The following is a 12,945-nucleotide window of genomic DNA, read 5'->3' as shown; positions in this document are numbered from 1 at the left end:
ACACGCACGCTGCGAATAGGCCACTCTCTCCCTCCTGCTCTTTTCATCTTCCTCTAAGAGTGGCTGCACTTTGTAGAGGGATTACAGTGATGGAAGCCTCAGCAGTGCACAATGATATCCATTCAACACGTCTCTCTCCGGCAGAGAGGGGATGGGTTCAAGTCTGATTTGATAATGGCCGCGCCGGCTTCAGTCTGGAGAGACGGCTCGCAGCTCCTAAGGCCCGGCTCGTCCTTTATGGTGAACAATAATGTGGAATCCCTCCCAGAATAATACCCCCGGCCATAATAGGGGCGGAGAATGGTGCGGTAATTGAACAATACTGTATCTTATACCGATCATAAGGAAGCTTTTTCTCTTGTGGCAGAAGTTACTACGAAAACACCGTGCCACAGACAAACGAGCTACACAGACGACTGTGTAGATGTTTCATAAGAATCGGCGCTGTCCCAGAAGCAGCGGTTCTGTAAAGAAAACTCGAAATTTCTTCTGTTGCATTTCCACCTGGTCGTAAAGCTGCTTTTGGTCCAAGCTCTTCTGCGGCAGTCCATTCACGGCACAGTAGAGAGACTCATTTAGGCCGTTTGAATTATTTTGCCGCAGAAATCACAAAGGCATTAGTCTATGAACAGATAATTAAATAAAGGAGAACATTCAAAGGTGCAGATAGGCACTGCTAAAACTCATCATAGTGTTCACAATGATGAGTTCACTCGACTGTAGAAGCAGGCTATATCTTTTGATCGTAGATTCGAGCCGTGGGTGTCTCAGAGAGACACTTAACTCTCACATACTAATTGACCTGTAATGAAATAAGCATTTTTTTTTGTGCTAACAATAACCCATCTTGCGTAATCTTTCCATCATGGGAGGACGACAGCCTTGGACATCAGCGTTTATTATCACTGCTTTCTGCTTTTGAAGCCACGAGATGTCTCCTTGGTGAGAACTGTGGTTATATAACCTCCCTCTGTCCTCCCACTCTCTCTTTGCATGTCTCCTCCTGTCTACGGCACCTACTGGAAGATGGCTGCAAATATCAAACTTACATCTTCTTTTTTTTTTAGTTGGGAATACTTTAAGACTTTTTTTTCCTTCGCTTTTCTGATGTGTTTGCAGTGGTGAAGCCAAGCTTTCTGAAAGGTACGCTATGTTTGATATGAACAGACTCATACTGAGGCAGAAACACTGTACAAATCATACAGCTTCAGAGCTGCCTGGTGTGATGAATTCTACACACAAAGTTTCTTCATGTCAGACTGCAGACAGGCAGAGTAGATCAGTGATTTTCAACCGGTGTGCCGCGAGAGATCGTCAGGTGTGCCGTGGGAAATTTTCTAATATCACCTAATTAACCATTGTCGGGTGTCTGTGCTGTAATAAAGTGTCGCAGATAATGTAATACTCTTCTATGGCAGTGGGTGGCAGCAGAGGGATTTAAATACCTGTAAAGACAATAGAGTTAGTGCTGCGCGACACGTGACAGTGACAGTTTGGGATCAAAGCAAGACGAGCAAGTGACAGTGATGAAAAACAAAAAGGTGACAGTGATGGAGAAGTTTTTGAGAAGGGAAAATGCAAATGCCGAACAGGGCCCTGGACAAAATTCTGACCCAGATGAAGGCCCAAGTATGAGTGGTCGACAAAAGAAAAAAGACAAGACGGTGAGCTCGAGGCAATACAGCGAAAGCTATCTTTCATTTGGATTTACGTTCACCGGGGATGCAACGGCACCGAGTCCGCTGTGCTTGGTGTGTGGTGAGAAGCTATCCAATAGCGCCATAGTGCCAAGCAAGCTTAAACGCCATCTCCAAACGAAACACCCTTCCGTTCAAAACAAGTCGATGGACTATTTTGTACGCTTACGTACAAACAATGAGAAACAGGCAACTGTTTTGAGAAAAACCACAAAGGTAAATGAGAGAGCCCTCAAAGCTAGCTACCTTGTTGCTGAACTCGTAGCTAAAACAAAAAAGTCCCACACCGTGGCAGAAACATTAATACTGCCAGCTTGTAAAGCCATTGTGAATGATTGATGACATGTCTGCGGACATAGAAACTGTTGTTTTGGAAAAGATGCGCATCAGTAAGAAATTTGCCTTGCAACTTGATGAGTCGACGGATATTAGTGGACATTGTCAGCTCTTGGCCAACGTGCGTTTTGTGGATGGAGAAGCCATTAGAGAAAACTTCCTATTTTGCAAGGCACTGCCAGAAAAATCAACAGGAGATGAAATATTTCGGGTCACGTCGGAATATCTTGACAAAAGCGGGCTTACGTGGGAAAACTGCACAGGTGTCTGCACTGATGGAGCCGCAGCCATGGTCGGGTGCATCAAAGGCTTCGTAAGTAGGGTCAAAGAAAGAAACCCAGCTGTTACTGTTACGCACTGTTTTTTGCACCGTGAGGCCCTCGTTGCAAAGACCTTACCAGCAGATCTAGGTCCTGTGTTGGATGATGTTGTGCGCTTAGTGAACTTTGTGAAGACGCGACCTTTGAAATCTCGCTTATTTGCGACTCTGTGTGAGGAAATGGGAGCGGAACATAAATTGTTATTGCTCCACACGGAGGTCCGGTGGCTGTCGCGCGGCAAAGTGCTGGCCCGTGTGTATGAGCGCCGAGAGGAACTTAAAGTGTTTCTGACAGACGAGAGGCCCGATTTCTCAAAGCTGCTTGCAAGTGATCAGTGGTGTGCAAAGCTGGCATACCTGGCTGATATATTTCATCATCTGAATGAACTGAACACGGATGCAAGGCCGAAATGAAAACCTGCTTACAAGCACTGACAAAATAAACGGATTCCGTTTAAAGGTGCAGCTCTGGCAACAACATGTGCAGCGTGGCAACCTTGAGATGTTCCCACTCACCGAGAAACTGCAGGATGGCAACACTGCTGCAATGTGCGAGGTGATTGGCAAACATTTGAAAACTCTGGAGGAGAAGTTGTCATTTTATTTCTCTTCAGCCTTCACAGAATGCCTTGACTGGGTTAGGGACCCATACAGCTCAGCATCCGTTGCTGGAAAGGACATGACTTTAAAGGAGCAAGAGGAACTCATTGAACTGAAACAAGATCGTGGTTTAAAGCTAAACTTTGCTAATCTTCCTTTGGACAGTTTTTGGTTAGCTGTTGCCAAGGAGTTCCCCATTCTGGCCAACAAAGCTATTTTGACATTGCTCCCGTTTTCAACCACATATCTGTGTGAGCTGAGCTTCTCAAGCTTGACAGCGATAAAAACTAAAAACAGAGAGAGACTGAGAGCTGTTGAGGAAGAGCTTCGTGTGTGTCTTTCTACCATTCCTGCCAGGATATCCATGTTGTGTTCATCGAAACAGGCCCAGGTTTCACACTAAGTGAGTACAAATACATTTAGAAACTATATTATTAACTATATGTATTATATGTACTGTGTTAGTGTCTTTTTGTGTCATTTTGGTTGGTGGTGTGCCCCAGGATTTTGTAAATGTAAAAAGTGTGCCGCGGCTCAAAAAAGGTTGAAAATCACTGGAGTAGATGATCCCTACCAACTTTACAGAAAGCTCAAATATTGCTACCAACATTTCAGCCTACAGAAACAATTGGTTTGGCATAATACTCTATAAACACAAGTAAACATTCCTATTGGCTGAGAGTGCATATTATTAGAGGAAAGGTAAGAGATTACCTGTACGGTCAGTCTGCTTAATCACTTTGGTCTGTCTACTTTACCATGGGGAGATGTAGGACATAGTATCTTTTGTCACAAGATTAAATTAAGCCTAAATTAATTAACTGTATTTTAATTTGTGCTTGGGTGCTTCCAATTTTCAACAGCAGATAACACAATTCAACAGATGCAGAATCAAAAAGGCAGCTGGCAACCTCCAGTTCTGAAAAGTGAATTCAAACTCTCTCACAGTGTGTTTTCATTACAAAAAAAAGTAAAAAGTAAAAATGTCTTTTTTCAGAATTTGGTTGTACTCTCTTGTCACTTTTGGTTGCCGTGACATCACCGTGACGGCATATACAATCTATGGCTTTTTTAAAGTATACCTAAACAATACAGTACAATGATATATGTATTATAGACTGAAGACTTTATCCAGCAACAGTACCAATATATCCAACTCTCTGTGCTGCATTTCTTCATTCATTAAGAAATCTCACCATTTTGGGGCTTATAAGACAAAGGAAACGAACATAAACCATTTGTTGGACAAAGCAGAGTTGTCCATTTTGGCTCCATGTGAGTCGAGTCATGTTGCCGTTATTAAGCAGTCTCTGATAACCAGTCCGGTCCTGATTAATTGGTGCTCCTGTGGGACCGGGACGCCGCTTGCTGCCTGAAGAATCTGCTGATAGCAGAGCGACTGGGGACACTGACAGCCAGGACATTGTCATATCGAGCAAGAATATCGAGCAAGTGCTGAATTTAATCAGTCTCCGCATGGCTGTGTGCTGCCGAGACCGACCCGTTCGTAATAATTACAGAGGAACGTGGCTACAATACCTGCATTGTTGCTGCGTCTCGGTTGGCATTTCAGGGCCTCTGGTCAGTCAGAACTCAAAGCCCCACTCAAACTGATAATCAATTTAAGTTGGAAAAGCACAAAAGCAGATGTGACATCTTTACAGATGTCTTTTTTTGGGGGGGAAATCACAATTAGTTTGTATTGCTGTTGTGTACAGGGGCTCCCTCCCAAGATAGATACGGTCAGTCATCCAAAACGATCAGATACGGGCAGAAAATTGGAATTCAGCTCAGGAATGCCACCGTGAACTCTTGCCTTTGTAGTTCTGTCTATGATTTCCCAACTGTCTGTGTTTATCTCAAACTGTCGTCCTAAAGATGAACCCCCTTTTGTGTTCACAGCCTCAGATAGTGTATCGAGCAACAGCTGGGGTTCTTGCAGTGGGAGCACGGGACTGACTGACAGCGTGGAGAGGCAGCGTCTGTGATTACGGTCTTCAAAGACATTTTCAAAAAATCTGCCTCGCTGTTGGATCCGCCCTGCCCCACTGGCCTTGTTCTGTTTTATTTCCTTTGGAGTTTTTTAAATGTTACCCAGCGTGGCGTTGTGGGAAAGGGCGTTATGGTTGGGGTCCTAACCCTGTCTGCTTGTCGGCGGTTCAAAAGATGCATCTTCGTCTCTGCCGAGTTGAAAGCAACATCACCATTTTTTTTTTTTTTCAATCAACCTCTCATCCTTCCTCTCGTACTGTATGGCGGCTTTTGGATCTGCGTTTCATATTTCATGGTTTTCTGGGTAGAGCAAGAACAGCTGTTTTGAAGTTGGGTTTTTTCGGGAGCAAGGAACAGTTCGGCGGAGAGCTCTGCAGTAATGTGATTTGCGGCTGAACACCCATTCCAAATTGGACTCCGGTCTCCGACAATATCGAAAAATAAACTGAAAAATAAACCTTCCAATGTGGTATGGTTTTTCAACCAACACTTGGTTGAAAAACATCTCTTTTTCATTTCTTTTTCTGAGTATTTTTACACACTGACCTCTGCTGGAGCAGGAACATGAAAAATAAAATCTATTTGTATAGATTGGCATACAGGAGCCATTGGCGAGCGAGGATCAGATGGCAGGGAAAACAGATTATGTTGCAGGGCTCCAGTGGCATAACCCCGGACATTAATGTTAATGGGAAACCACATGACCTTGCATTTGCCTCGGAGCGGCTCCGTTTTAAATCCAATTGACATGGCCCAAGAGTGGAAGAAGCTAGAGAGACGGTGACGCAGGCACCTGATACCCACGCATGAGAATGGTCTTGTTTTTCTATTTTTTTTACCTTCTCAGGGGATCCCAGAGGCCACGTGGTGAGCTTCCCTCTGCTCCCTGGGATGAGCATGGGAAAGCAGAGCTGAATGTGGAACCGCGGTCGCTATAATGCTTGCTGGGATGCCCGTTGCCCTATGCCAGATGTCATGTGATCCCAAACACTGAGCAGGATGGAAAAGCTCAGCTTGCACTGATTTAAAATGTCACTTGAGGTGTGTTTTTTTTTGCTCAAGAGCGTAATACCTCTTGTTTTCGGGGAGCAAATTGGACTTACGGTTGGTTAAAAGAAAAAAAAAACCCACTGTGATGGAGTTGGCTTTGCCAAGAATTGCTTTCCAATGATCATCCTGCTCTGGGAGGAATAGATGCCAGAACAACAGAAACAGGCTTTGTTAAAGGAGCTTTGTGCACACAAATGAAAGAATGGAAAAAAGCAGGGGTTCCCCCCCCCCCCCCCCCTCCCCCGGTCACAAACATCCAGTGGAGGATTTGCATTTGAAAATACGGTGCCGCTCCACCGCTCCGAGGGTCATCAGCACAATTTAATTACATTAAGAGACGGCTAAATTGGACTTTGCAAACAGACAAGGCTTAAGGGATTACTGGACCTCTGACGGAGAGATCAAATTTTACCTTCGAGCATGAAACAATATGCACGCTTCCTGGGACAGAGGTGGAGGGGAGGGGGAGTCGGAAGGGGGGAGCTACATGATTCAATTATATTAACTGTATTTGAAAATAGGACAACCATGGCTTGATCACAGCCCCCCTCCCCCAAAAAAACCCTCAGTGCATTTAAAGATGTTGTTTATCTCCATCGCTTTGCTTTCCCCAGCATTTCCCAACTGCCAACCTCTCCTCCATGTGCAATGTTTTGTCTGCATGCCTCCGACAGTTCATACTATATATTCTTCAGTGATTTATTGAACACCGCGCTTCCTCTGCAGCTGCCAGCTCGCCGTATGGCATGCTGCCTAAATATTGCATCACTCAATATGGACCTTTTCATTCTCCTCCCGCTACGTCTTACAGCAGTCGTAGTAACTCGATTTGACTGGACTGTATCATGGGACTAAGTGTAACATGGTATTCAAAAGGGAGGAAGCGTTGTCGTAGTTCCAAACTTCATTCATTGAGTCAGTCAGTTAAGTCTGAATAGACATGAAAGAAAAGCAAAAAGTGTCTGGCATGCTCTCTGCTTTTAACACCATCTATTGAACAATGAAAACACAGAAAGTCAAGAAACCTTAAGTTACATGATGCATTATGACGACCTTCTTAGCAAACGGTTGCTCATCGAGCAGCTGCAGAGCTCGGTGAATGTTAGTCCAAAGTATATTATTTTTTACCTGCTACACATTCATTTGATCCATTACTATTCTACCTGTTTTTAAAGATTTTAAATAAGAATTTCTGCTTTGAAAAATAGGCGATAGGCTGGATATGGAGAAAATCTAATATCACAATTATTTACAAAATATTCACACAATGAGATTTTTGAAAAATAATTATCATCGATGTGGATTTAATGACTAAGTGGGTAAAAGCAGATAATACAAGTTGGGCAAGTTCCGAAAATTGCATAATTTTACTGTAACGCAGCCTTTAAAACCAGGAAAAGACAACACAAATGCTGTGTTACGATATGCAAAATCTGAAACAATATCAAGTCTCATATCACGATATTGAATGAATGTCAATATGTTGCCCGGTCCGCTCGGACAATCTGCCACGATGAGGAAACACTTCTTATACTTCTATGAGAATATTATCTCCAATCACAGCTGTCTGGAATCTTCCACTGTGATGTGCATCTGCATTTCAGCATTTGCTGAGACTTGTAATCACAGAAGTTCATTTTTGTGTTCACACCTGGGCTCGACGGTAAGGGTTGCTGAGTTGCCATTGGCAACCGGTTTGAGAAATTGCCAAACCGTGCACTTTTGTGGAAAGCACTTTTTAATTGCAAATTGCAACACGGATAACTAACGGACAAGACCTAAGATTCAGAGTATGTAAAGCTCTCCGCTGAGAGCCATCAGACGAGTTCTGTTTTGTCCTTTAAACTAATATGTTTCAACACGCTCCTCCTGTGAAGGCTGCGCTGTTGAGCAACCAATTTATTTATTTATTCGAAAATTGCAGAACACACGTTGGGAAAAATAAACACAAAACAGGGTGCATGAAGAGCAGGAAACAGTTTCTATAGACGAACACAGCTCAAGGTTTGTGTAACATCTCTCTCAGAAGACAGATGACACTGTTGTGTACGACAAAAAATGTATTTACACCAATTTAAATAAAACACAAGATGAGGTTTAAAAAAAAAAAAAAGTGTGTGTTTCGTGTGTAGTGTGAGCCCGGTTCCAACCACAGGGCCGGAGCCAGCGGAGGCCAGCAATACTAAACTGTATGCACTTAGGATAATATAGGCTGCTATTGTTGAATGCACTTAACAAATGGCACGTTATTATCACAACAACCTCGCCGCCCTTTACGGCTCGCTCCGCGTTGAGGTGTGGGAGGTGACACGCGGGCCGACCCTCACTGCCGTACCCATCTGAAAAAAAGGCCCGGAGGTGTAAATTTGTGCAGACAATTTATCCAAACTGCTTGTTCTTCAGGTGTTTCTTCTCCCTGCTGTTCCTCCAATTGTTCTTAAACAATTCCCTCGGAAAGATCTGGGGGGGGGGGGGGGGGGGGGGGGTTTCTCAGCTACCATAGTGCAGGCCATATCAACCGCGGGATACAAAGCTCTCAAGCACACTGCGAGCCAAATAAAGAGTTGGAGAAGGAGAAGGAGGCAGATAAAAGCTGACACCCATTGTATTATAACTCAGCTCTATTAGATATGAGCTTCTGCTAGGGTGAAGCTCCATAGCTTAAGGCAAAGTTACTGCTTGCTCATCTCGCTTTAGCAAGGGGGGGGGGGCTTGGGAAGACTGTGTGGCCACTGTGTTCTGTATACAGCACACACAGCCTCATGCATGATTTAGCAAACTAGAATTCTTACTCCGATATTCAAGTAGCGATATGGCAGACGAGATAAAACAGAGAAAAGAATGTGCTTCGGCTGCAAAACTTATCCTAAGACACGTCGTGCACTACACGCTTGAACAATGGCAAGTAATCAAAAGAGCAAGAAATCGTCAATGAACCGTCGCTATCTATTTCATTTTCAGAATTTATATAGCTTATTTATTTTTATATATACACACACGCATTATTTTATCGAACGCTGTGATCAAATAATGCGTGTGTTAATTTAAAGTATCAGTGACACAAAATGAAGCCAAATAGGGAAACAACATCATTCTGAAAAACAAGGACTTTTCAACAATTGACAATTTTGAACCAAATAATTATTTGTTACAAACGAATAGTGGTCCTGGGTCTCCAAGTCTTTTACAGTTTTTCTTTTTGTGTGCGTGTGTTTGGGAGTGAGAGGAAGCGGAATTTAAAGACTCGGTTCAGAAACTTGCTTTGAACAAAGTCCTGTGGAGGCGCGGCTGGCATCTGACAACAGGGCGCCAGCAGACCTGGGACCAGCTGCCTCTTCACGGATTATGAATGCTTCAAATAATTAATAAATAAAAGTAGTACGATGGATGTATCCAAATTAAACATGAGTAAAAGTAATGATTTTTAAGCTAAAAATATACTCAAGTAGCACTTTAAAAAGTATGCCGCAGTAAAACTACTCTGACAAGTACTATTTCCTCTAAATACTGACTAAGAGCACATGTAATGGAGTAACTATCTCGTTACAACCCACCTCCGCTGATTGCCCGTCATAGTCAAACTACTACAGGATGTCACATGGTGAGGCTTGACGGAGACGACTGTTCCGAATAGCGCATGTTAAATGTCAAAGCACCACTTTCTAATTACTGACTGTAAAGAAATGTAAAGTGCTCACGAACGTGCAACAGAGAGGTTTATACTGCGTGCAGTAGCGTACTGTACAGTTTGTTTTCACACACGATGACACATGACGAGCTCTCTGATGCACGGCCGAGTAAAAGTGTTCACGCAGGGTGACTTGGAAGAGTTGTCGCCACTGTAGCTGAAGGAGTAACGTGAGCAGAAGTGCCAGCTCCAAGGCCACCAGCATACTGATTTGGAATAGGTGAGAACATGGACAGATAGAGTGCCCTTTCACGTGAACCTCATTGTGTTTCTTGTAGTTTCTGAACTCAAGACGAGGTGAAGTGAAGTGAGTGAGGGGCTCGTCCGACAAACGCGGCAACATGCAGCTAATCCTTCCCCCGCTTAGGTGGAGGAGTGTAGTACGAGCCAAAAAGAGGCACGTAAGCAAGCGGCTGATCTCTTGTTTCTGAGACTTGTAGCGGCTTAGTTTTACATGCTCAGGACACTCCAGCATCACGGCTGCTTAAACCCCAATCTCCATAATGCTGAGCGCCAAGCAGAAGCACATCGGGCACCCTTCATGAGGAGAACGGTTTTGACTCATTTGGTAAGTGGATGGATCCCGGTGGACACGACCATTAGCAACCGATGTTTGCAGCCTGTCTCGATCAGCCACATCACCCTAGCTAGCTCAACTAGCTCCGTGAACTAGCTCCGTCTGTTATCGTCATATAGCTCAGCTTTCCTCTATTGATCAGCGGTGATGCAAAACGTTTTGTGAAACGTGAAATATTGTGTGGGACAATAAATGTAATACTTAGTGACGTAAAAAGTTATTGCAAGGCAACACCGTAGAGGTTCAGACAAAGTAAAAAATACTTTTGAGACCATTCATGTAAAAGGAAAGAGGTCAAAATATTACTGACGATAATAATAATGACGACTTTGTCGAGACCAACCTGGGCCTTGCTGCAGGATCTCCGACAGGTCCTGCAGGTGGATGAAGAGGACCAGACTTCCGGCGGCGGCCAGCAGGAGCAACCAGAGGTAGCAGGGCAGCCTCCTTCTCCGTCCACACAGGGAGTCCGTCACCATCTTCCACTTCATCCCCAGCATGATGCGGCGCGGTCAGTTGCTGATGTAATTAGTTCTGGAGAAGAGAATCAAAGGAAGGAGGGGAAATGGGAAGAGGGAGGGGAAGCGAGACAAAAGAAAATGTGGAGTGAGCGAATCAGTGTGATGTAGGTAGTCTGTAGATAGAGATGGGAGGAGCCATCTAAAATGGATGACCTGGGACAAACAATAAGGCTGGCTTTGCGGATATGATCTGCTAAATATGATCTGAATTATTCCTCCAATGCCTGTAAGTGTAGGTAAATAGCTGCTCTGGACTGGTTCCTGTAAATGGGGGCTTTTGTCAATGAAATTGACCGTCCAAACTCAGTCGTCTCAGATCAAAGCAGGAAAAAATAAATCATCCAATATTGTCTTGAATAGATAGAATCCCATCATTATGAACTTAATTATAGTATTTACTCCACAGCTTCGAGCCGGGTTTCAATGTGCGCATTCACAGCAGGTTCAATTTAGGTTGTAGACACTGAAGGACATGATAAAAGAGCGTTTGTTATTTACTGAAACCCAACACTTCTGTCTATTTATAGTAGAGGGGAAAACCTGTGAAGTCTGACTCAAGCTGCTCAGCAACAAGACAGAAACGAGATTAGCCAAAGCCTAATTCCTCCAAATAAAGAAGTCTGTCGTGTTTGTAAGGATGTTGTTTTGGTAAACACAGTTCCAGTTGGACTAGAATGAAAGCAGACCGACTCGTAGATCCAGTTGGACTAGCATGAACGCAGACCGACTCACAGCAGAAAGACCGTGTAGCATCTGTCTTCAAGTTAATATGTAAATAGAGTTCGGCGACTACCCAAGCATGGGTTGTCAGTGCAGGAAATGAAATTGGCTCCGATTCAGCGATGTCAAGAACTTGACTTTGACATTTAACCCTCTGCTAAAACCAGAAGCTATAAATAGGCTGCAGATGTTTCATGCCGTGATTTCTGGCATGAAGAACAAATACCCAGAAATCCAGAAGGACTTATAACATCCGCATACTCAAGGTAACAAACGATGACACAAAAGACATTAAAAAGACAACACGGAGGAGAGCGGCCAAAAATAAGCGCGGATGAATGTATTTGTGTTTTAAGAGAGACAAGTGAGGAGAGGATGATGGAGGATACTTTTTTTATGTCGTATACGCCACAGGTTTTTAAAAACTAGTCATTCTGGGTAAGCATTTAATGACTTTGGGCTTTTAATCAATGCAGACAGCCACAGCAGGAGTTCAACAGGGTTTGCTGATGCATTACAGTCTCAACCAGGTAACTGTAACCTGGTTACCTATTACAGATGCAATCATTTGGCCCTGAGGTCTTGCAGACCTCGCGAAAGACGATTTTCAAAACAATATTTTGCCGCTTTTCTAGGAAGATAGCATGCCATGTTAGGTATCAACGATATTTATTGCAATTTCATTATTCATATGATACCACTGGCACCGCAATGGCCTTCAAAAGACAGTTATGTTGATGCCAGTCAGATGATCCACCATCATTTCAAGTAGGCCAGGTTTGGTGGGACAACCTTTTTTTTTTTTTTGAGAGAGAGACAAGTTGTTATGCTTCCAAACTCACTGAAACTTTAGCGGTTATTTCAGGTTACGGCAGTCTCTGTAGTGTTTTTATCAAATCTATACAAATGTCAGAATTGTCTTTGTATATAACGAGACAATTTAGTCCTCAACAACCTGTCCTGCACTATAAATTCAAGCTCGTTGCATGCAGTCAATGGCTGCCACTGTAGGATATCATTAAAATGACACTTCCCCATTGAACAGACAATAATTCGGCTGACAGAGCAGTGGAACCCATATTGAAATGAGCAACATAACAGCACTCTGCATTTTGTGAGGATCAAACTAGTCATGGAGATGTCAAACCATTAGGCCACCCCGAAACCCATCCACGCAGCTTTGCATTGACAACTTTTCAATCCCCTGTGAATGTTTTTTTACATCGCTCTGAAGGGAAACCATGCAGGTTGTTGCATAACGAGGGCCTGGTACCCTATGTGCTCAGTGGAGTTAATAACAAGTGTTGTTTGATTTATACCGGCTGACGAGATATTTCACATTTTCTGTTCCTTCTCTAATCTTCACGTTCCGAACAACAGAGATGGGGCAAAGTTGATGCAGGGAAACTGAAAAAAGAGTCGGAGACAAGAATGCCTTTTATGCA

The 12,945-nt window shown here is 43.6% G+C and overlaps 1 protein-coding gene across 1 annotated transcript in view; it reads right to left on the bottom strand.

Moving 5' to 3' along the window:
• Window positions 1-12,945, bottom strand: part of LOC306787041 (carbohydrate sulfotransferase 8-like) — a gene marked incomplete at its 3' end in the record, with an annotated part of 143,013 nt that overhangs the window by 101,229 nt on the left and 28,839 nt on the right. Inside the window, exon 2 of the mRNA XM_079282041.1 lies at window positions 10,603-10,793. Coding sequence (XP_079138167.1) covers window positions 10,603-10,759 — 157 coding nt within the window. The 5' untranslated portion in view covers window positions 10,760-10,793. The remainder of the gene's footprint in view (window positions 1-10,602; window positions 10,794-12,945) is intronic.

Source organism: Melanostigma gelatinosum (genome assembly GCF_949748355.1).
Source record: "Melanostigma gelatinosum genome assembly, chromosome: 2".
In the NCBI taxonomy this organism is placed as follows: domain Eukaryota; kingdom Metazoa; phylum Chordata; class Actinopteri; order Perciformes; family Zoarcidae; genus Melanostigma; species Melanostigma gelatinosum.
Note: the sequence above shows the minus strand (reverse complement) of the source record. Positions and strands in the feature narration are given on the sequence as shown.